A 24,831-nucleotide genomic window follows, 5' to 3' on the forward strand; every position below is an offset into this window, starting at 1 on the left:
CAAACAATGTAAAGACATGCAATGAATGGCTGCGAGGCTCAGAACACTGGTTCATTGGCACAGCTTGATCTGACACTGAATGTAGCAGGGTCCAGAGGTGGCTGACCCGGCAGGAGATGCTGATGCTCTGTCGGGAATCATGTAGCAAGGTGAAATTAAAAGACAACAAAATCCTGAAAAAAAAAAAAAAAAAACCCACAAGAAAAACAACAACAGCCATGCCTGGTCTCTTCTTGTGTGGGGTGTCCTGTTGACTCGGGTGTTAGGTATCACTTCTTCTCATTGGGTACTAAATATCAAGGGAGGGTCAGGTTGGATATCAAGAGAAGGCTTTTCACCAGAGAGTGGTGGGAGCAGGTTCCCCAGGGCAGTGATCACGTCACCGAGCTGCCAGAGTTCAGCAAATGTTTGGACAGTTTTCTGTCATATGCTCCGAATTTTGGACAGTCCCGTGGGCACCCAGCAGCTGGACACCATGTTCCTTATGGTTCCCTTCCAAATCAGGATGTTCTGTGATTCTGTGATCAAATGTTCTCTGGCCTGGGGCTGTGCTGAGCCTTGAGGGTCTTTGTAGCCAAGCAATGGGGATGGGTGGCTCTGGAAGTAACACATCTTTGAGCAGTGTCCACAACCCATGGGTATGGGGACTGCTCCATCAACCTGGCACACAAAAAAGTCTGGAATTTCCTGGTATGAACAGGATGGGAAATTACTGCTTGAGATTTCACTGCCACTTGGCTCAGCAGTCTTGGAGGAATGCTGGCTGGTGGTAGAGGGGTGGAGGGGATCTGGGTGAGGTGATATTCACTGTGGGATGAAAGTGAAGATGAGCTCTGTTTGTGGGAAGGGAGCTTTGGGAAGGATGGAGGATGTGTGCTGTGCAAGAGCTGCCATGAAGCCAGCATGAGCCTGATTTGTAGAATCCAGGTGTAGCTAATAGCTGGGTTAACACCACCCAGGCTTGCGGTAGAAAAATTGATGTTTTCACTCATGATTATTAAAACTGCCTTAAAAATTGCCTCACTTGGATGTTTCTTAAAACATTGTATTTTAAGGTTTTTTAAGAAAAAAAAAAAGTTATAAAGATGAAAGGTTTGCCTTCCCCACCCACAGCTATCTCCTATTTGAAAAACGTTCACCTACATCAGCCTGCCATTCTGTCAACCCAACTTTCAATTTATACTTATGAAATTACTTCCTCCCAAAATAACCCCCCCCCCCATAAATTCCATGTCACACAGACAGCTTGCCTACTTCTTTCAAAATCCTGCAAAAACGCAGTGGCAATATAATAGCAGTATCTCAAGGCATGTGCATATACATTATAGAATTATTATGTAGAATTATTATGCATGTAGTGTGTATATATATTTTTGAGAAGGATCAGTGTTGTGGAAGGGGGTAGAATATCATCTAGCAGAGTTCATGGTCTTAAACCTACCTTTCTTCTGCCAATTGGTTGGTGCTTGACACAGTCCACTGGTGTCCTACTGATGAAATCCAGTAGGGCACACATCCTCCTGTCCACCTGCATGCGATGCCCTGGTGTGCTTTATTTTGGGGTGAAGACTGCTCCTGACAAAGAAAACCATCTGGAATTTCTCTTCTGAGGAGGTTCAGTTTCAGTGTGGCAGATGACTTCTTGTCAGGGCTGATGGAGTGCTGGTGGGCGGTGGGTTTGTTGCGCCTTGGGCTAACCCCATTGGGTAGACTGTTGTGGTGCTGCTCTGCCATACAGTTCTTCATGACTTAGTCAGCTCCCATCGCACAGAGCAGCTCCCTGGGGTGAATGGCAGCTTCTTGACAGGCCCAGGAAGGAAAGAACAAGGTCATGAAAACAGGCTCTACCTCACTCTCCAAGGCAAGGGCAATAGCAGGATGGGGTTGGGAGCCGACCTTCGCGTCCCCAGTGACTTGGTGAACAAAGACTTCTCTGTTCAGGAACTGCTCGGTGGCCAAGATCAAGCCAGAGATTGCCTTTCAGTTGAGGACACTGATTAGATGATACTGATAGGCGAGAACAAGCTGAGTGATACTATGTTAATTAACTCGCTCTTTGTGAATGGATGGTATAGGATCTTGGGGCAGAGGCAGACTGGGAAGAAATTCAGAATGGCCTTGGCTAATATTGGCTGCATTTACATTTGGACATTTAAACTGTGGTGGCATTTCTAGGTATGTGCAGAAATGGAGCAGGAGCAAGCAACCTTCCTGGAAGCGTGTGACCTTGGTAGTGGAGGCTGTCTCGGAAATCTGCCCAGGGAAGAAACAGGCAAAATCTTTCACTGCAATCGGACATTGGAGGTGGCAAATGTTGCTTTCCTGGTGGGAAAAGAAAAGGCTCTGGTTGTTCCTGACACCTTTCCAGAGTGAAATCGTTTGCCAGATGTCTGATAGCTAAACTGATGCTGTTCTGGGCATAAAATGTCACCCATCATTAGAAAATGCTTGTGTCTTGTGACACATGATATGGCTCAAACCACTGAGGACGAGTGCCTTGGCCTTATGGTAGGTCTGTGAGCAAGATCCTAGGTAACACCAGCTGTCCAGATCTGAGACTTGCATTTGCTAAGTCGTTTTCCTCCACTGATTAGCTGTAAAGAAGGTTCCCTTAAAGAAGCTTGTGTGAAATGGCAAAGACTTGCAATGGAAAGGAAGGAGAAGGGTGATGAGCTCTTTAGGTGTAAAAAGGTGAATAGTAGTTTCTTATCTAGTTGGAGATCAGACCGAATTCTTGTCTCCATTCCTCTGAGTGGCAACGTGTTGGTCATGAAAAGGTTATCCTGTCAGCTGTAGACCTCCTAGACACCACCGTGGAGGCTGACGTGTGCTAGCCTGGTTGACACGTATAAGTTCACAGGCTGAGGACGAGCATATCCAACTGCAAACCATGTCAAAACACTACAACTGATCAAATACTGACAGCACTTTCGGTGAAGAACAGCAGATTCCCACTGCCTCAGGCCCTCTGTGCTGCTGCTTCAGAGGGGAGCTCAGGTTTCGGCCTGACCCCGAGAACAGGGGGCTCATTCAGAGGATGCTTGGTGGGTTGGATCACGGGCTCGGGGCGATGTGAATCCCTGCCAGAGCACGGGGATGGGGAGCAGGCCCCATGCCACAGATGGGGAACTGGTGGCAAAACCCAGTGGGCAACATCCTTGCGTCCTCACCAGCTTGGTGGCTTCAAGTGGGGTGAAAAGCCAGTGACCCTGTATTGACCAATCTTTATGAGGACTATGAAGGAGTCCAGGCAGCCTCAGTGCTCTGGAGAGTGCTTGGCTCTCAGAGTTTGGCAACTCAAGGATGGATGAAACCATCTGGCCCCCAGCAGCTCTAGCTCTCCTCGTGCTCTTTCTTGCAATAATATCTGCTTCAGAGAGGAGGGGCTGTGAAGGGAGGTATCCACTGGATTCTCAGTGCTTTCCCAAGAGCATCTGTGAGGAAACAAGTCTGTGCTCAACACAGGCTCAATAACATGTGAGCATGGTGGGTCTTGAGGCTGTGCACGGGAGGAGGATATGGAAAATACTGAAAACCCAACTGTTTGCTGAGTGAGGCATGGACCGTGTGGAAAATATAGCATGAGGTCATGGAACTGAAGATGTAGCGTAACGCCTGTGCCTTGGGTGGCTGATTATGTTGTCTTGACAACCCAGTGCTGCTGTCCCGGGGTTGGAGGGTTTGGCTGTGCAGTCAGGAACATGTAGGTATGTGGGAAGTAACTGGAGAGCCCCCAAGGAGTGTGGGGAGAGGAGACCAGAGAAACTCTTCCAAAAGGATCAGCTGGAGCGTGCCAGAAGATATAACTGCCTGCTGGCTGCTTGGTCTCCTCCTGGAGTAGGCGGAGGGAGTGAAGAAGGAGCGGTGACATCCCGATGCTGCCAGGAGGGGACATTGAATCCAGAGAAATGCATTGGTCTGGCGAGGAGCTAGACCTGCAAAACCCAAGGGTGGGTGCATTCCTCAAGGGCACCCAATGTGCAGGGCAGTGGTGGTGGGACCCAGAGCCCTTACGGTGCCCCAGAAATGGCTGTAAAAGCTGAGCTGCTTTGTCTCTTCCCTGGGCTTTACAGGTCCTCATAAATTAGAGGCTAATCACTTGCTTCAGAAGGCTTTTAAGTGCAAACAAGCTTCATCAAGATGGTGAAATTGCCTCTTAATTGATTATTCCTGCAGTTTAACAGCTGTCTCCCCAACTCGCTTAATTTTTCCTTTCCTCAAAACACAAATCTGCTGTTGGTACAACCAGCTCACCTCCAGCCAGGAGCTCAGGAGGAGCTGACAAATGCTTGTGGCCGTGCTGGCTTCTGCAACAGTGGAAAGTCCAGGGCTGGAGCTGATAGGCAAGAGCTCCCCAAACCCACCGGTGAGCAGCAGGGATGCTGTGGTTTTAACCCTCCCCGTGACATCCTCAAAGCCACTGTGTGTCAAGGGGAAGGGTTCTGTTTCACCCCACAGCCCCAGGCCACCCGAGCTTAGGTGCTGCCTGACAGTGTGTGCTGGGCCAGCCCCACCGATACCATCAGGGCGAGTACAGTAGGGGCTTTGTGGCTGCAGGGATCTGGTTACCTGGAAACAACTCTGCACCCAGGGAGGATGATGACAATGTGCCTGGGGGGGAATGGGGGCTTGGAAATAGAATGACAGTGCCAGTTAGTGAGCTCCTGTGTGATAGTTTCTGGGTGCTTCCCAAGCACACGGCATGCAGCAGGTGATCTGGTTTGCATCCACCCCTCTTGAGATGCTGTGTAGACTCTGTGCTGGATCACAGCCCATCCAGGTCATGTGTTTCCTCCTCAGCTGCTCTCATAGGTCCCACTCTGCAAACCCAGCAAGGCTACTGGTGGTGCCACTCTTTCCCAGCAAGCATTCCTAGCTGGCTTTTATTTTTAGGAAGAATTCACTCAGAAGGGGGTGAGGTGCCAAGAGATGGAGGTGTCCCATCCCAGGATGTGCCCCAGGCCATGGATATGCCCTGGGCAGCAGGAGCTGGTGGGGGGGCAGCCAGACAGAGCAGTGGTGGGGCTGGGAGAGTTTTGGCATCCCTTCCAATCCAACCATACTGGGATTCTGCTCAAAACTTGTGAAATTGCCTGACCTAACCTCCTTGCCCAAGTAGTTTTTTGTAGTTGTTGGGTGATTTCTGCAAGTTCCCTGTGCATTCCCTGTGGCATTTTCTGCTGCATGGATAAGAGGTGAGGATGAGAGAGCAGAAGCCTTGGCTAAAAGGCAGAAGGACTGGGATGTCTGTGGGAAATACAGCAGTGAAATACAGGGACGGCGATGAAACTTGGCCATCTGCTCCAGAACAAGGTGACTGCAGGGAACATTCAGAGCAGTGCCAACACAAACTTGCTCCTGCAATGCGTTCACAGCCTCGGTGGTGTGGGAACCCACTGGATGCAGCATCTCAGCTTCTGGTCCCTAACACAGCCTGCTGTGTTGGAGACGGATGGGGTGCTGCCATTTACTGCCAGTGGGTTGTGGAACTGGTATTCTGTTGGGCTGTATACTGGTGGTAACTGGTTGGCTGTCCTGGGTGAACCACTTTTCCAGGGACAGCACACCTGGCTGTCCTATCTGTTGGCATCCATGGGCTGGATGCCACTCCACTTGCGTGACATAGCCCTGCCAGGACTCGGTGACTACCAAACCACCCTCAGAACCACAGCCCAGCACAGACCCAGGCAGATTTCCCTCATGGGGTGAGTGGATCCAGTTTCATTGCTAATGGCTTTCCCAGGATTTGCAGATGTGAATTGCTCACATTCCTGACTCCAAGGTGAACGCAGGTGCATCGGACGGTCCTGTGAGCACACAGAGCCGCTATTGTGTGGCCAGGAGCATCGCCTGGTGCTTGCCAGCTGCCCGTGGATGCTCGAGTGCAGCTCGGTGCCTTCTGGAGGGCTCTCCTCTTTCTCCTCCAGGCAAGGAGAGCCTTAAAGGGGGTGTCAAGCCCCAACCTCGCCCTTGGGCTCTTGGTTTGGGGTCCAAGGGAAGCAGACCTGGCTTAAAACCGCCCTCCTCAAACTCGCTCTGCTCAAACTCCAGGACTATTTAGCACGCTTCAGTTTCTTATAAAGTTTCTGTCAAGAAGGATTAGCAGCAGGCTGACAGATTGCTATTACAGCCCCAGTGAACTTTTAATACCTGCCAGTAAGTTCTGTGAGTCCCTTAAATCCTCCTGTGGATGCCTGGTTTGGGGACGAAAGGCATACGTGGCTGCTATGAAGGATTCCTCCACCACTGCCAACATGAAGAAATGACCTCTGGGGGTTCTGGCATTGTTCATGCATGTACATAAGTGTTCACGCACCTTCTGCTACTACTGCCACCGAAACTGAAACAGTATCAGCTGAGGGAGGTTCAAGCTGGATATTAGGAAAATATTCTTCTCAGACAGAGCGGTGATGCAGTGGCACAGGCTGTCCAGGGAGGAGGTGGAGTCACCGTCCCTGGAGGTGCTCCAGAACCTTGGAGATGTGGCACTGAGGGACATGGGCAGTGATGGGGATGGGCTGTGATCTGAAGGTGATCTGAAGGGTCTTTCCCAACCTTAATGATTCAGTGAGGAGGAAACCTTGGTGACTTTATCCCCCAGCAATGGTGGGGCTGATGTCAGTACCCCCATGGTGCCACAGCTTAAGCTGGGCCCCATCCCTCCTCCAAATCCCACCCCCTTTTTCTCCCACAGAATTTTTTTGGTCTTCTAAATCCCCATCTCCTGGAAGCATGGCAATATGCAGGAAGATATTTACTACACTGGATAGTTTCCAGTTGACCCAGCTGTGGAAAAAACTTCAAAATTGCCTTTGCCAAACTTCTCAAAATCAGAGGGCGGAAGTCACCCAATACTTAGTTGGAGGCTCATGAATTTTTACATGCTTAGGACAAAAAGCTAGAAGCAGCTTTTGGCCAGAATCTTTCTCCCAGAGTGCATCTGAATATGCTCTCTTTAGGTTTCTCAAGGTTTTGCCTAATGGGACACACGTTCTCCCAGCAGGTAACTTAGATCCAGAGTCTTATTATCCTTTTGAAATGACATCTTTCTGTTGTGCAGAGTTGGACAAGTTTGTGTAGCTTGGCAGAGGCACCGTCATTCAACAAGAGGCTGCAGCCCAGCAAGATGTCTTGTCTGGCATGGCCAATGCATGGCTGCTATTTTGGCCTCCTGCCTGCAGGACATGCCTCCAGGCACCCAGCGAAAGCTGCAGAGAGGGATGCTGTCACCCTGTTGCTGTGGGCTTGTACGCCGAGACGGTGTTTGATGTGGTTCAGTGGGGGTTGCCCTAGAAACCTTAGGCAAAAGTGGACCTGAGTGCGTGGGACTGCAGGTGGGGCTGGCAGGAACCAGAGCGCAGGTCACTGAGTGTTTGGTGGACTCAGGCACAAGGGGAGCTCCTTGGAGAATTCAAGGGTGGTGGGTCCAAATCTGCTGCTACACATAGAGTGCTTGAGTGTGAATGGAGAATGGGAGTCCTTGGTTCTCAACCTCAAGCTGGGTTAACCTGGGCGGCTGCTCTTCAAGTGTCTTTTTTTTTCAATTGCACAGCCAAATGCTTTTTGGAAAGCCGGGCTATTATCCCCCCAAACAACCAACTCTGAACCCAAAAGAGAAAGGGGCGAGGGGAGGGAGGGAGCACCAGAAAGGGGCCTTTGAAGTGAGCTGCCCAAACGCGACGTGTGACATCAGAGAGATGGCAGATAGCTGGCAGAACAAGGCTGCCTTTCAGCCTGCCCCAGCCCCGGCCAGCACACACTTTACACCCCACCTCCCGACGTGGGAGATGAAAGATGCCCCAGGCAGCCTGCCTGACCCCATTGCCTCTGCTATCTCCACTTGATTGCACAGTGTTTTGCTCCAAACAATTCTTCACTGTCTGGGCTGCACAGGTGAATCTCCCAGCTTGGCTGGTGAGCAGGGATGCCGAGCATAGCAAGGCTGCCTGCTCACAGGGTGGTTTCTTAGGGCAGGCATTGTTCTGCAGCAGGGCATGGAGGAGAAAAGATGGGGCAGGAGTTGGCAGCTCAGGGACGGGGTCAGGTGTGCTGGGGGTAAGGAGCATCTTGGAGGGCCTTGCAGAGTGGTGAGCAGGTTGGTGTGCCCAGCATTGTGCTGGGTGCTGTGGCATTCACTCCAAGAAGGCAAATTAGATGTGAGAGTAATCATCTTCTCTATTTGCTGCCAAATACAGTGCTTCCTGTCCAAAGCTTGCTGGTCTCTTCCCCTGGGGTCGTTGCTTTACAAAGGTGTGGTGAAAGGAGGATATCTGCACTCCTGAGTGAGTCTGTCTGAGCATCTCTCAGTGGTGTCAAGGCCAGATGAGGCTCGTCTCCTGGTCGCCCACTCATGTCTGTTCATGGCACTCCTATGCCCTTCCAGACCTGCTGGGCCAAGTGGGGCAGGCACCCTGCTAGTGAGACTACGTATAAGGGTTGCTACCACTGTAATAAACTGGAGGGCTGCTCACCATCAGTTTCTGATTAGAGCATGGTGGAAGAGAAGTGGTGCTAGAGCTAGATCAAACATCCAGTGAAACTCAACCTCCACACGCTCTGTAGACAGGCTCAAGAAAGCTTCGAGTGTTCATGTAGGACCACACATCCTTCTCAGTAGGTTCTCCCTGAGCAAATGGAGACTGAGAGGCACATCCTAGATACGCACGAGTGGGGCAGAAGTCAAGACACTGAAGGGTATTTGAACAGTTGAGCTCTCCTAAGATCTGAGCACCCTTTTGACCTCTACAGAAAGATCAGAGCCAAGTTTTCCCTTGCATTCAGTGACTTGTAAAGACTGAATGCCCTAAAATCAATGTTATTACTGGGAACATGGAAATTAATTGTGTCAATCTATCACTCATCCTGCCCTATTACGTTCAGTGATTAGAAGTTGGCCTCAAATGCACGAACAAAGTGTCTACTGTGACAGGTAACTGCTGGACAGGAGATGACAGTGCATGACTGAGTGACAGGGAGAAAAAAAATGGTTCAATGCTGTTTGTTGGAGATTATTATTATTACCATTATTTTTGTCAAACACACTTCTTCCCTTCCTTTGGACTATTCAGGTCAATATGACATTAACGTGGAAAAGAAAGAATAAAGGAAGGTAAAGCAGCAGGAAAAGAGCAGGTTAACAGAGGAGAGGAGAGGAGAAGCACATGGAGGAGGTTTGGGTATTTTTTGTGAACCATCTTAGGCAGTGCTAGGAAATAACACACCAAGATGATTGCTTATGTGCAAATAGACCACGGTGCTGAAGGAGATGACTTGCACGACTTTCCAGCAAAGATTCAGGTTGAATGTTAGGAAAAAAACTTGTTAGAAAGATTGGAAATGCATTGGCATAGGCTGCCCAGGGATGTGGTGGGGTTACTGCCCCTAGAGCTGTTCAAGGACTGTGGAGATGAGGCACTGAAGGACGTGCACAATGGGCCTGGTGGGGATGGGCTGGGGTTAGACTCAGTGACCTCAGAGGCCTTGTACAGCTTTAATGGTTCTATGATACTATATGGGTATTATTCAGTGACCTCCTAAAAGCCACTTAGGCCCAGGACCTCTGAAGGTGTGAATGACAGTGGTGTTTTTGGCATTCGTGTATCTCCAGCTACCACGTTGTCCTATCCAAACCTAGCCTTAGGGAGCAAAAAGCACTGATTGTGATCTTTCTGACTTCCTCATCTCCACACAGACAGCAAGCTTGGAGGCTGGAGGTGGGGATATCTCAGCCCTGACTGTGAAACAGCTGGGGCTCCTGATGACTGCAGGGTGGAGATAATGAGCTAATGGCATGAGGACCTAGCTGGGCAACAGTAACAGCTGTAGCAGCTCAGAGCTGATTTGGGGTGAAGTGACTCCACCTGGCTATGGTTCTAAGTTCAAATCATGTCGTGCTGAAGAGCTCCTCTAAAGCCACGCAGGATTTTCAGCTTTGTTGTGCACGTAACATGCCCAAACATTGCCATTTTGATCAAGTCAAAAGCTGCTGCTCCCTGGCAGCATTTCCATGAGCTCCCTGCTGTCTTCCAGCAAAGCTTGAATCTACAAAACGGATTTGAAGTTGGGGTGAAGGAAGCCACCTATTGGATGATGAAGCAGGCGTAACACATCTGTGTTGGTTAAGGTAAGTAGGCTGCTGGGCACTAAACTGAAAGTCACGGTCAATATGTGTCTTATTTTCTCTACTTTTCTCTACTCCAAAACTCAGCTTCTTGGATCAGAACGTGGTCTTGGGATGTGTGCATTTGTAGGGGCTGGGGCTGCTGCACACCTAAATAGCTTTGTGCCTCCATCTCTGAGCTTCTACCCTCTGCACCCAGTGCTGGGCAACCCACTGGGTTTTTCCAGCCTCCCTATGAGCCTTTGCTGCAAGGATGGGGCTGCAGCTGTCCCCACCCGTGGGACCTCAGTGGTTGGTGCCACGTGTCCCCTCCCTGCCTCTCCTTCATTAAGGTGCCGATCCCTTCCAAATAATGAGGGGGCTTCTGTTCTACAAAACCTGCCAATTAGTCATTCTGGCTGGGTATAAACGTGGCACTTGAACAGCTGAGGGGACGGCGGGCAGTCCTGCCCCTTCTCGCGGCATTGCCAAGCTTGCCATTAACACAATGTGACAACTAATCTCTCTATAGCATCTGACTGAGCAATTTTAATTAATAGCTCTGTACGCCTGCACACACGGCCGCACCCCCTCCGCTGAGCACAGGTACCGCATGCCTTCAAATCTCCTTCCTTTGCATTGCAGCCTGTGCTGACAAAAGGAGGAGAAGCTGCCACGTTCTGTCCCAAAAGCACGCTCTGGGTCTGGCATCCTGGTTCCCTTTAGGAGACCTTGGTGGAGGGGAAGAAGTTGTTATGATTAGGAAATGAGCCGGAGCTTTCTGTTGAGGAGTGTGGATGGGAAAGATGGGCACAGGAGGAGGTGGGATGCCAGCTGGGTTTGGGGTGCAGTGAGATGATCCCATCCTTCCCCCAGCACCTTGACTCAGTGTTTTGGTGCAGCGAATCCAGGTGGTGCTGGGGAGCTGAGAGCAAAGATGTGATACCGGAGTGGCTGTATGGTCTGAGCAGACGGACGTGACCACAGCCCACGGGAATGAGGGCATGACCCACGTGTTGGAAGCCCACAGGAGCAGTGAGCCTGAGGGAAAGCATGGAGCAGGCACTGCTGCTGCGGGTGGTCTGCAGGACCATCAGTAAGCGATAAACACGAGAGTCTTCTCAGTCAATAGTTGTCTATGCCATGCTATTGGACGAGCCATTTTTGGCTGGGAGTATCCATCCAGTCTAGAAGAGTTGTTCATTATGGGTAAAAGCAGGGGTTTGTGTTTTATTTTCTTCTTATGGAGAGAGGTGTCCCCCCTTGGGAAGATGAGAGATGTGCAGGGCACTGGGGTGGTGACAAGGACGTGCTCTCCTGGATCTGCTGACTACGCACCCCTGCATCCCTCTGCTTTCCTCCTTGCTGGTGCCTTCTGACTGCAACTCACTGGTCCCACTGAGTCACCTTTGGGGCAGTTACCATCAGAAGACACCTCTGCCTTACTCTTGCAGCAAATAAATCAACCTGCTTGTGGTGGGGTTGGGGCTGCCCCAAATCACCTTCGGCCCCCAAGATAACTAGTGACTCCATTTTGGGAGGAGAGTGGTAGGATGTCCCCCCCTGTCCTAGGATACGCATCTTGGACAGGCAGCTGGGGTGGGCATCTCCACCCTGAGACAGAGCCCAGAAATTGAAGGGGGGGGGGGGAGCAGCGTGCAAGCCCCCAGCCCGGCAGCGGCTTGTGGCCACGGCCCTGCCCCATCTGCCCGCACGGCAGCGCGGCAGGGAGCTAATGAGAAGCAAGGTGAGAGGCAGGAGACGCGCTGACAACTCTCTGGCTCCGCAAGCTGCCGACGGCACTCGGGCGGCAGAAGGACAGCATCTGCCCCCTACCCCTCCCAGCATCTCCAGCCTCATAATGAGGTTATTACCGGCCCGCTGCTTGACGGCCAGCACCAGCATCCCTCGCCTTGTCCTCACCCCAATTCCCACTTGTGGCTGAGGGATGGGAAGGTTCCCCCTTGCCCTTGACTTTGGCACAGGGCTGTGGTGGCTTTGACCTTGCTGGAGGAGGAGACAGTGCTCCTGCGTGCTGCCTGTCCGCCGCCTTCGTTATCTCGTGAGCTCTCCTGGCCAGGTTTGGTGGTGGGAGAGGTCTCAGAGATAATTAAGTTCCTACAAGTTCAGTGATAACAGACAGGTGCTGGAGAGGTGGGAGGGCTCGTGCTGGGGAGCTCGTGGAAAGCTGTTCTGCAGGCAGGGCTTGCTTTGAGCACGAGAGATGGTGCTGAGCTGGAGGGTTTCCTGCTCTGCATCTGCTTGGGGAAGAAGGAGTCTCTGAAGGATGCAGAGTCCGGTCTGTGCTTGCAGTCTGCAGTGCAGGATTGCTCCTGCAGAGCACCAGGGACACACTGGGAGGGATTTGGAGTTGGCACCGTGCAGTGGCTGCCCTGTGGCACTGGCCTGGGGCATTGGGGGCCCATTCCCTGTGAGAAGGTTGCCAAGAGAAGTGGTGGATGCCTGGTCCCTGCAAACATTCAAGGTCAGGCTGGATGGGGCTCTGAGCTGCAGGTGGCCCTGTTCAGTGCAGGGGAGATGGACCAGCTGGATATTATTGGTCCCTTCCAATTCAGATGATTTTATTCAGTGCTGCCTGAAGCAACGCAGACACTGTGCTGCTCGCTGTGCCAGGTTTTGTCCCTTCCACCATCACCACACTGACTTTGAGCCAGAAGAAGAAACAATGCTGGCACTAACCCAGCACTGCGCAGGTAAAGGCAGCTTCCCTTCCTCCACCCATGCAAAGATTGGAAGGGAACATGGGAGCAAAGCTGCTTCGCCCCTAAATCATCACCTGCTTGGAGCGGGCTCAAGGACCCAGGGTCTGTCCCCGTATCCATCCCTTTTCCATCCCTTTGGCTGTGTCATCCTTGCGGAGTGATGGGCGATGGTGGCAGCACCCTGTGCAGCTGAGTGCTTGCACCTAGTGGTTGATGCATGATATTTAAAGGTCTTAGGCCGTTCTGAGGTCCCAGCTCATCCCTCTGCTGAGCCCGGGTCCTCCTGCTCCCCGCTCGGCGGGCCGTGCTCTCCCTCTGCTGGCCGAGCTCTGAACGGCAGCGACTATGGGGAGGGGGAAGGGGGAGTGGGGGGGTCTGTCTGCCCTATGAATGGCAAACTCTGCCCAACCCCACTGCTGAGGAAGGGATCCCTGACCCCAGTGCCTCCCGCTCTTCAGCCTGATTCTTCCCCGTGATGGGTTTAGCCCCTCTGGTTTCAGCCTCCCATGAATGATCTTTTCCTTTGGTTGCGTTGTGTGCTACTGGTGAGAAAAAAAACAAAACAAAACACAAATTTCTGTAGCTGGAGGTGCTGAGGAGGACCATAGCTCGAAGAAAACACTCCAGTTTAAAACTGGGAGCTATTTCCAACGGGAGCTTCCCATTAGAAAGTACCTCTGTTTGAGATTTGTGGTCTTGAAACTATGGCGTAGAAAAGGTAATCGTGTCCCACCTCAAGGAGAGAGGGGAGGTGATGAGTGTCCCTACAGCATTCCCAATCCCAAATGGATTTTGTAGCCTCAGAGCGAGCTCATTTGTACAGAAAGGCATGGGATGCCTCACCCTGGTGGCAGGACTTGGGGTAGTGACATGGAGCCTGGCACTGCATTGCAATGGGAGCCCTCTTTGTGTGTCCTCATGGAAGAATACCAATGCAACACACTGCCCTCTGAGCTTGCTCTTCTATTTTTTTACTTTGAAAATGAAGTATTTCAGCAATGAGATGAGTGTGTCGGGGGTGGATTTTTCCCCTTTCAGATGTTCCATGGGGGAATCAACTTTGCTCCCTGTACTGCGGGAGAGAAGTCCCCACAGAATGATGAAGACCCATAAATGCAGTAGAACGGTTTGGTCCTTTCTGGAATAAATCTGATTGTTTGCTGAAGTGGGAATGGGAGTTGGGTGTGACATGGGGTAAGGAAAGTTTCTGCAGATGTCGGTCTCTTAATTAATATTAATACCTCTCTGGCTTTTTATCTCTGCTTTAAATAAAAGGAATTCAGCCATGGCAGAGTTCCCACTGCATTAAGAAACTCACGAAAGCGCGGTGATGGATGCTCCTGGAGATGGCTCTCATTAATGTCTAATCCTTCCCATCAGCCCCACTTGTCCCTGACACTTTGAGCTCGTTATCCATTTTTTTGCAGCATATTTCTGGGGGATTTCAATCGCAGTGGTTTGGGTTTCAAACAAGAATAGCATGGAAGAGAGTCTTCTGCTTTGGGTGGGATGAGCAGCTCCATCTGTCTGACCATGTTTGCAATGAGAGCATTGGGCTTCAGCACATCTCAAGGCCAAATCTTGCACTGAGGTTTCAAAGTAGGTGGATGGATGATATTACAGAGTAAACAGGCATGTCCTTCCTTTACGTGCAGCCGCTTCTGTCTGCCTTCCACTAGAGGTAGCTGGAGCCACGCACAACGGTGCCACATCCCAACCCCGAAGCAGTGTCGGTATCAGCGCTCAGCCTGCCGTGGAAGGGTGTACCCAAAGCAGGAGGAATGCAGCCCCCTCCTTGTGGTCCATCCTCCCCCGAGCTGATTGCAAACCCGGTATTCTGGGGTATTTTACGAGTAGAGAAAAAATACCCCATCTGCTGCTCATGCAGCTCCTCCACCCCAGGGACAGATATCTGTGGTGCTGGGGAAGAGTAAACTGCTTTTAGCTGTTTGTTCTCATGAAGGAGGAATTGGGTGGGAGTGTAATGGTTTAAGGATGTGTTAGGTGGAAATAATGTGGTGGTTTTTGTGGTTTGGGTTTTCTTATTATTTTTTTTGAGAAGGAGGAGTATATTGTGCAGGGCAGCTACTGCTGGGGAGTTGCAATAACCTTGCAAAGTGAGGAGAGAAATAAGGTCAGCAGGAGAAGGGATTATCTGCCTTCCCCGCTCCCAAAGGGATTGCAGCCCTGACTTTTAATAATAGCGAGGAGAGACACAGACGTTGTGCTTACCCAGAGGAAAAGGCCCACGTAGCACAATGGATAAAGTAGAAAAAGCTCTTCTTATCTCACTTCATACCTTTCCTATGCGGGTGGCTGTGGCAAGGGGTGCAGTTCCTGCCCCACACCTGCCCAGGGCATGTGGCTGTGGGTGAGGTTTCACCTGGTGCTGGGGATACCTTTGTAGCACCATCCTGGCTGATGATGGAGATAAAGGCATTGGCACAGCTTTATGTCTTATGAGGGGCTGGCCCTTGGGGCAGAGGTAGGTTGGGGCCACCTTTGGTGACCAGGCTTTGTATGGGCTCAGCACGCGTGCCCTCATATGGAGCTGGAGAGGCTCCTGCTGTGTTATCCTCTTTGCTCAGGTCTTCTGGCCACCAAGTATCAGTCCTCTAAGGGCTGGCCAATGCCAGCAGTCACTTTGGTTAATTGGGTAGGAGGAGGGCAATGGGTTGAGTGAAATGAGCTTTTCTTATGGCATCTATTCATGGCTGCCTGTTTGTGGTATCTTCCAGTGTTCCACTCCTCTGCAGGGCTAAGCCGTGGACCAACGCTCAGATGCTCTCCAAAAGAAGCTGTTGATTCTTCCATCCGTCCTCCACAGAGTGGGTGGCATTGGAGGGCACGGAGCTCTGTCCCTGCCCGGTGGGATGCCAGGGAGCTTTGACAGATGGAGACTGTTAATATTGAACATATCATTACGCTGGCCACAGCTGCAATTCCTTCTGCAGCAGCGTATAAGGAGGGCATCAATATTAAGGTGAGTTACTAAATGTATCCTAAAGGTGAACTGAAAGGCGTTTTGGAGGCCTCTATTCCAGTTTCAGAATGGTTTCAAGCAGCAGCTGCAGGCAGTGGGGCTGGAAAACTGTTTTGGGTACCAGGGTGCAGCTGGGGACCTGGGTGCCGAGCAGATTCCCAATGGGAACGTTTACTTTTGATGGAGGAAAGAAAATAATTTCTCTCTATCAGAAATGAATGAAAACTTGAAAAATCTCGAGCGGGTTTATTTATTACCTCATCTATTAAAAGCCACGTATCTATTCAAGTGTGGGGGCTGCAATTTATTTTATCTTTTCCATGAGTCACAGAACCATCTTCCTTTTTTTTTTTTTTTTTCCCCAAAGAAATAATTGCTGAGTTTCTCCCAAGAGAAAACTGTGCTGGAGGGCACAGCCTTCCATGGGGCAATCAGCTGGGGCTGCTCCTGGGACACCGACAGACCCCACCATGAGCATTGATTTGTGCTGGAAGGAGCCGTGCTTTGCTGTTCTTACACCAGATGCCCGAAATGCATTAATCCAAGGCTGTGAATAGGAAACCCCCTCTGTTTTTTGTTGTGTGGGACACCGGTGGTTTTTGAGTAATAGAATCATTAAGATTGGAAAGGACCTCATGAGAGAAGGGCTATTCTTGACTTTTTGCTGCATTTCTTCTCCCAGCTCACACCGGGAAAAGCTTCAGCTGCATCCCCAAGAGGACATTTCCCTCGGGAGCCCTGTGCCAGCCCCACAGCCCCCACACTGCACCCGAGAAAAAGCTTTATTTATACTCATTTAGCAGCTTGCCTTTTACATAATTGCAATCATTAACCTTCTCGCTTAATGAAGAACATGCCCAGGGGCTGGTGGACCCCTCCTGGGCTGCGCTGTGGGTTCCTGCCCATTGCAACGAGTTGGCCAGCTGAGACATCCTTGGGAGATGGCCTCGGGAGTGGGGCCCCAAACCTGCTCCCACATCCCAGTGCCGCCGGCAGTGGGACTTCAGCTTGTGAAGCCCGTGGGGACGGCGGGGCTGGCGCTAGCATCTCGTCTTGGCAGAGAAGTCATCCGCGCTGACCACGGGGAGGGCTTTTTGCCCGCCAGGTCCCACTTTGCTCCCCTATATTTAGCCCGTTATGAATATGGAATAGTGTTGAAAATGATTCGCATAGACATCACACTGTCCAGCTGAATAACGTCAACGGCGGTCGCAGCGGAGGCAGCGCTCGCCCTGACAGAGGCCCCTGTGCTGGGCAACACAAAGCCACACTGGTGGCCATGTGGAGCCCACCCTTGGGATGCCGTGGGGACCCAAGGGGCACAGAACTGCTGTCTGAGGTCCCAGCTGGGCAGGGCTGGGACCTGGGCAGTGCCCAGCTGTGCACCCACCTCTGGGGGTACAGTCACACACTGCATCCTGCAGAGATGTGGAGTTTAAGCTTTAAACCTATGCGCTGCCTATGGGTGTGTTGAGTTGGGTTAGATGGTCCATGGTTGTTCCTGATGATCTCAGTGATCTTTTCCAACCTGAGTGATTCTGTACTTCTTTGCTTGGCTGGGGAGCGTGCAGTTGTTAAAACAGCATTTTGGCACTCTTCTGTCCACAGCCTCCTGTCCCTGCTGCCTATGGGGCTGGGGCACCACATCAGCTGAGGATTCTTTCCCCGTGAATCATTAAGGTTGGAAAGGTCACTGAGATCTTCTAGACCAACCATCAGCTTATCTTCACCACATTACCTCTGAGCCACATCTCCACAGCTCTTGGACACCTCTGGGGGTAGCGACTCCACCACCTCCCTGGGAGGTGTGCTTCCTTGGAGCAGTCCCCAGTGGGATTTTGGTGGCACTGGGACCATTATAATGGTTTGGTGTTCTCATGCTCTGACAGCTGTGGCATTTGATGTGACTTGGTAGTACTGCTTCCATTGCTGCACCTATTGCCCGATCCTAAAGCCAGGTAGGGTGGAAAGTAAGTCCTGCCCCCCAGTGGAGCCCTCCAGCTCCATTTTGTTGTTCTGAGGTTTGAAGAGCAGTGCTTGTGCAAAAGCTTTTGGGCATTGCAGGAAAGAGGGAAGCAGCTTTATCTGAGCTGTTAATGAAATGTCATTTGTGATTCACGTCCATGGGCATCACGTGGTGACAGCCCACGGTTGTGCCAGCTCGGGGGGGGGGGGTTTGTGGGTGAGGGGGAAAGGTTTTGCAGCACTGTGATGTGGTGGGGGACAGAGGAGCCCTCCTACTCCCTCTGTGCTGAAAGCAGCTCATGCCCTGAGGGTGACTCTGCCCGTGGTGGCATGGGTATGGTTTTTCCTTCCTCCCTTTGCCTGTTCTGGAGGTCGAGGCAGAGGACAGACCACCCCAACCGTCCCTGAGCAGGAGGAGCACAGCCAGCCTGCAAAATTTGCACCTCTGCAAGGTGAGGGCTATGACTCTCATTTACATTCTTAATTAGCTGGGATCAGCACACACCTCTGGGGTCCCTGCCCTTGTAAGGGTGCTTGTGAATGGGGTCCGCTGAGGGGAAAATGAAGCATTTTGGGGGCCCATGGGGACCTGAGAACCTTATACCCAGGACAAGGTGTGTGGGCCATGCTTTATCACCCTTGTGCCCATTGGGCTCCTTCCTCCCAGTCCTCCTCTATCCCACTCCTACATCCGCTCTGCTGCTTTGTTATCCGACTCTTGAGCCCCTCTAAAGCTATTAAAGCTCAACCTCATTATCAATAATTAACAGGTGTGGCACATGCTCCCAGCGGATCTCCCTCTAGGCTGGGTCACTCTGTCCCAGCCTTCGTGATGCCTGAGAAAAGCAGTGCCAACCCTATGCCCCATCCCCACTGTGCCATGAGGACACCACTGCCCTTTCGGGGCTCTGCCTGCAGCTCCCATGAAATATTTCCCTACAAAGCAGAATTACCCCAAAGAGTGATGGGCTGGCAGGCGAGTCCCACTCCCGTTGATGGAGGCCGTAAGTTACAGACTCCCGGTGAACTGGAGAAAACATAACAATCACCTTTTATAGGCCAAACTTCCCGCAATATATTAAATTCTCCAGCAAACAGACACGGTGTTTACTGCCAGCTATAACTCGAATGCCTCCCAAGCACACAGATATTTTGGAGGGGTTGTGGATAACCGGGAGTGCTGCACCTTGCCCTGGGTTGTGAGGTGGCCGTGATGAGGATGGGGACGTTCCCCAGCACGTGTGCCACCCCCAGCACAGGCTTTTTGGGGCCATTTCCACGGAGGAGCCCGCTGAGACCTGGCATTTCTGTGCTGGGAGCCGGGATGAGTAGTTATTAGAAGGAAACAGCTGGGAGCAAGGTGATATTTAAACTGGTATTAGGAGAGCACCGTTGTAGGGAGATAATACCTGGGGCGGTTTCGCAGTGCCGGTGCCGAGGGGCTGCTGCAGCCAGTGATACAGTTAATTTGCAGCCGGAGCTGGAGGCTGGCCTGCACTGATATTGCCGTGTTATTTAGAAGAGAAAGGTCAGGCTGGAGATTGAATAATCATTGACAAGAAACCCACAGGGAAGCGCGGGCAGCGATGCCAGGAGAGCTCGGGCATCCTTGTGCTGTTAGGGATTTTGGCCGCCATCCTGCATCCCACATCCCAAACCCCTCCCAGTGTTCCCATCCTGCATCCCATCAGCACCAGTGCAGGGCTGCCAGCAGCCCCCACCCTGGGTCAGAGCCCTGGTCCTTATGAGGCATGGGGATGGGGTGGTGCCCCTCTGTGGGCACCCCAAACCTCTCTCTCTTGCAGCTCCTGCTCCCAATAAATACGCCAGGGTTGGTTTAAGGATTTTTTTTTTTTTTTGCAACAAAAGAAACTATTTATTTGGAATATGCATTACCAGTACAAATCAGGAAACTGTAAAACCTACACCTTGTTAGTATCGTCATAGAACAGAAAAGTCTCAATTGGGATCAGAAAGACAGAGGCCTTTTTTTTCTTTACAGAAGCAGAAAAGCTTAAAGTTTCAAAACCAGGTCGGAACAGAGAGTCTTTTTTTTTTTTTTCTTTTTTTTTTTTTTCTTTTTTTTCTTTTTTTTTTCTTTTTTCTTTTTTTTTTTTTAATATTTGGAATCCATTAGGAAGAGAGGGGAAAAAAAAAAAAAGAGAGAGAAAAGAAAAAAGCAACTCAGAACAACGGCATCGTCTTTACAAGGGACAGGAAGGGAGAACAAAAAAGCAAACCGACAAAACCGACCCCCCAGGCAACATCTGATTTACATCATCTGAATAATAATAATTAATAATAATAATAATAAAGGTGTATGAAAACAAAAGGACTCCAGGAAAGCTCAGGAGTTAAAAGGACACCCCGAAACCTAAACCGTTCAGTGATGTGAGAAGCTCAGGTGTTTTGGGGGGAGAGAGGAAAAGTATCTTTTAAGAAGAGATTTCTTCTCCCCAGGCCTCATCTGCAGCCATGCAATGCTGGCAGACCTCTGTGGGCAATGTGACCGCGTCCTTTCCCTCATCTCTTGTTCGTTCCCAGGTCCCTGTGTGTCTTGGTGGCACCTGTAAGATCCACCCTCACCCAACACTCACGGTGGATGGAGGCCACGGGGGTTGGAACTTCCACTGCTTCGCATCCCTTACTCTTGGGCTGAGTTGGATCAACTGGTGCCACCAAGACGGGCTCTGGAGCAGATGCGTGTAGCGTGGGATGGATGTAGGGCAGAAAAGAAGGGCACTGAGGCCCACCGTTCAAGTTTAGGGGAGAATTCATGTCTTCCTATCTCTACCTTACAGCTCAATGCTGCCCATCACCCTAAGGCATCAGAACTGCAGGCTCAGAGCTGCGTCCTCGTATCCCATTGGGGCATCTCCTCCCCAAAAGGTCCTGGGTGGCCAAACAGATGGAGAACCCACAGAGAAGGACCCCCCTCACCCCTCAAAACCGCTTCCAGCACTTCTCACATCACTTGGATCCCAGCTCAGAAGCCAAAGGGAGGGGAAAGCTGCAAGGCCATCGTCTCAGACAGGTCAAAAGAAAGTCATCATCAAAGACCCCCCCCACCCCCCCCAAATAAAAAAAATTACGCCAAAAACAAACAAACAAAAAGGGAATTTCCGGGTCTCAACGTTAAGAAACATAAAGTGTTAGAATGTACCTATTAATGCTCACTATTCCAACCATTATCTTTTTTTTTTTTTAAAGTTTTACAAAATGAATTACCGTCACTTTTTAAACATCGTGTCATAAGAAATGAGTGTGCACGACTCTACACTTTTCTAGCATTCTTGAACTAATTCACAAATGCGAGAAAATTAAAAAGTAAAAAATAAAAATTAAAAAAAAAATACTGGGAAAACCAAACCAAACCCAAACCAAAGCAAACCAAAAAGAAGATGAATGTAGGTAGTCTGATGTTATAAACTATACAGGAATGAAGCGCTTGTTGCCACAGGAAGAGTGGGGATGGAGCTTCCCCTGCTCTGTTTTGCGTGCTAAGAGGGCCATTTTTGATTCTTTAATTATAAACACTATTAAATTCAGACTGCGTTTTTGGTTTTTTTGTGGTTTTTTTCTTTTTTTTTTCTTTTTTTTTTTTTCTTCTTTTTTTTTTTTTCCTTTATCTGAATATACAAGAACATTCATTATCAAATGTTCGTTATATCATCAATACTACAAAGAACGAGACACAAATCGCAAGTAAACGATGGAAAATGTTAATAAAGCTGAAAGGATCATCGAGTTGTTTTTTTTTTTTTTCCCATGGTTTTTTTTTTTTCGTTTTTATTTTGATTTTTTTGAGTTTCTGCCAGTTTTTTTGTTTGTTTTTGTGTTGTTTTTTTTTTTTTGTGTGTTTGTTTCATTTTGTATTTTTGTTTTTTATTTTTTTGGTATCGAAGTCAGGATTTTTTCTGGGCAGAAAAAAAATAAAACAACGTTAAAATAATTAAAAAAAAAATAATAAGAAGAAGAAAATAACCACAACACTTCTGGGTAAGGAAGGGGATGGGAAGAGTGGGGGAATAAAACCGTTTAAAAAAATAAAAAGCACAGACATAAGGAGAGTGACCGACAACGCAACCCACAAAGTACCGTGGAGGAGTGAGCGTGATGCTGTCCTCGGTGCCGTCCTCGGGTGTTGTCCTGAAGCAAAGCATGGCAGAGGCAGCCCCACGCCTTGGGTGGCTGCAGCCCGGCCCTCTCCGACTGAGGCAGCGCAGAGTCTCTCCTTTGGGCTGAATCACTCAAGATTTGGGACATTCACTCTGTTTTGTAAGCAGGAGTGCTCGTCCCACCTCCAGCTCAGAAGCAAGGATGAGCACAGAATGGATACCTGGTTGAGCTGGAGGTCACCCACTGCACGCTCTGGAGGCCCCACGGGAAGCCGCGTCCCCGTGGCCACACCTGAGGCACCGGGCCGTGGGTCAGCGCTGCTGCTTCCAGCAGAGGGGTGGAAATGTTTGTGCAAGAGCTTTAATGTGAAATGTTTGCTCTGCACCAGCGATATTCCCAGCTCAAAGGAGCCAATGATGCTGTGGACAGAGCGGGAGCTGTGGAGCTGAGGTTGGGAGGCCCTACGATTTGATGCCAGTTGCCCCACGTTGCCTGACAGAGCAAAGTGCTGTCCACCACCCATGACACGAGGCAGTGGGTGCCACTGCAATTCCCTCCTGCTGCTCAGCAGGTTGAAGTCCAGTCTCCACCCATCACCAGCTGTGCCTAAAGCAGATGGGAAAAGCTGGGCAGAAAACCTCACTGTAACTCCCAGGGCTTCAGATGTCGCTTCTCAGAGTTAACCCCAAGCTGCAGAGGAAGGACAAACCCCAAAGGGATGTCCACTCACCTTTTGGAGCTTCACCCTCAAGCAAATGACCCATTCCCAAAGGCACCCAGAGTGAATCTAGCCCGTGGGGTCCCGTGCACCAGGCAACAGTTTGGGGATGCAGAGGATCACCAACCCTTTCACCGAGAAACCCACATTCTCCTTTCCCTCTCTGCAGCTGGTGGACCTGCAGGGGGAAGCACGAGCTAAAACCGAGTGGTGCTCTCTGCAGAACACGATCTGCTGCTGGCCTCCCTGGGTGAGAAAACCGCTTGTGTTCCATCCATCACCACTTTTTATCACATAAAGCACCGTGGCCGTGCTCAGCACTCTGGCTACCAGCAGTGCCCGACCTGCCTCTGCTTCCTGCCCTCTCCACCAGCTGTGCAGCATGGCGACCAGGAGGGATGCTGGCGAGGTGCCACCTCTCAGGGCCAACGTGTTTGGGAGCTGTGGCAGAACAGGGCTGACAGAAGGGCAAGCAGTGCTGCCCAGGGGCTGGCAGTGGGTTGGCTGGTACCTCCATAAAGCAGTGGGGAGCTCCCGGCTCCAGCTCCTACGTGTGGCAGGGTTGCATTGCCTGCCCTGCAGCCCACAGTGCACGGGGATGGCTCTTGGAGCATGGCATGGGTGCACTCAGAGTCCGGAGCAGCCGAGGTGAGGGTGCAGCAGGGCAGAGGGCAGCCGAGGCCATTTCCTACGGAGAGGTAGCGAGAGAGGAACAGGGTGAGCAGGGCTGCTTGGTGGAGAAGGAGTGAGACCCGACCGAGGTATGGATTTGGCTCAGTGCGAGGCCATGCGCTGCTTTTGGTTTGGTTGGCGTGGCGGCGGTTGTTTTTTGCTTTTCCTCCTTAAAATCCTTCTGGCTGTCAAAATATCCTTCAATGGGGAGGTGGGGGGAGGGGAGGTGTTGTGGTGGCGGCAAGGGTGGGGGGGGGGGAGAGCGGCTTCTACCCAGAAAAGAAAGGGAAGAGAGTATAAAGAAGTGTCCAGATTGGCTGAAAAAAGCATCCCGACGAAGAGAAGAGAAGAGAAGGAGTCTTCTTGTGTGTGCTGATTGGTTTCACCTCCAGTCTGACTGCTGCGGTGTGAGGAGAGGCCCCCTCCCCTCCCGCCCCGCCGGGGCTGGCTCAGCCAGGGATGCAATTTGCTGGGAGATCAGTTGGAGGTATCAGAGTGAACGCTGCCAGGGCCTTCTGTGGGGGAGGTCACCGACGATGGGGTAGTAGCGTCTTGCCAACCTCCATTAGCCTGCGGGGAGAGAGACGGGCAGCTGTCAGTCACGGCAGCACCCAGCCCCACTGCAATGCCTCTGCCCACCCCAGGTCTCCATTCAGACAGTGGGGCGGTGTTACGGAGGGCAAGGATCCCATGCTCTGTCACCCCAATCCGACTGTGGACACCCAAAGCATGAGAGCAGCTCAGGATAGCGGTGTTGGAAAGTGGAGGTTTTGACGAATTTCAAGCACTCATGGAAATTCTGCTCTTTGAAGTATGGGTTTCTGCAGAAACCCTGAACTCTGCTGTTTTTTAAAAGATCCTATCTACAATAGGATCTTTCTCAATAGGAAACAGCAAACGACTGTAAACAACTGTTTTTGGAACCGGAACCCCCTTCCTGGAACTCCATGTGGACCCAAGTGCCATGAAAGCACAGAACAAGTGCTGGACACAAGCACACGAGAGACCTGTAAGTGCAACGTGTTCATGCCCCTTGGCTTCCTCAGACTCAGTGGGTTAGGCATCCATCCTGGAGCTCCTACTTGTGCCACGACACCGGTCCTGACGCTGCCCCAGTGTCCTGCAGTGCTGTCCCACACAGCTGGCAGCAGAGCAGCCCACAAAAAGGAGCAGCTGAGCATCCTTCTCATCCAAGGGGTCATACAGAGAAGGAAGGCAATGCTTTCCTCCTAAAGCCAACGGATGCTTTCCCATGCAAAGCCCCAGATCTCCGCAGGACAGAGCTGGCCATAGGGCCCTGGCTTCCACGCATGGGAGCTCAGAGAAGCTGCTCCTCACCGGCTGCCGACCCCTTTAGAGAGCAGCAGATGTTCCCCCCACCTCCCCTGCTCGCTCTGACATTGATTCAGTGCTCGGCTAATTAATCCACCCCGACTCCTGCCTGCGCTGAGCCAGCAGAAGCCGCCATCCCGCTCTGGATGTGCCCAGGCTGCTTTACCTGCACTGGCCATCCCTGTGCCTCCTGCTCCAGGGCATCCATCGCAGAGCCCGA

The 24,831-nt window shown here is 51.1% G+C and overlaps 1 protein-coding gene across 3 annotated transcripts in view; it reads right to left on the minus strand.

The window, feature by feature from the left end:
* PBX1 (PBX homeobox 1) overlaps positions 1-24,831 on the minus strand; it is a 152,516-nt gene that overhangs the window by 29,739 nt on the left and 97,946 nt on the right. Inside the window, exon 9 of one of the 3 annotated variants that reach the window (XM_065744161.1) lies at positions 22,387-23,849. In XM_065744161.1, the coding sequence (XP_065600233.1) occupies positions 23,757-23,849 (93 nt within the window). In that variant the 3' untranslated portion in view covers positions 22,387-23,756. Of the gene's footprint in view, positions 1-22,386; positions 23,850-24,831 lie in introns of those variants that run through there. The other 2 variants (XM_065744170.1, XM_065744180.1) reach the window with 2 other exon arrangements.

This window comes from Cyrtonyx montezumae, unplaced genomic scaffold, assembly GCF_038088225.1.
Source record: "Cyrtonyx montezumae isolate F1298 unplaced genomic scaffold, pur_monq_1.0 scaffold_1, whole genome shotgun sequence".
In the NCBI taxonomy this organism is placed as follows: domain Eukaryota; kingdom Metazoa; phylum Chordata; class Aves; order Galliformes; family Odontophoridae; genus Cyrtonyx; species Cyrtonyx montezumae.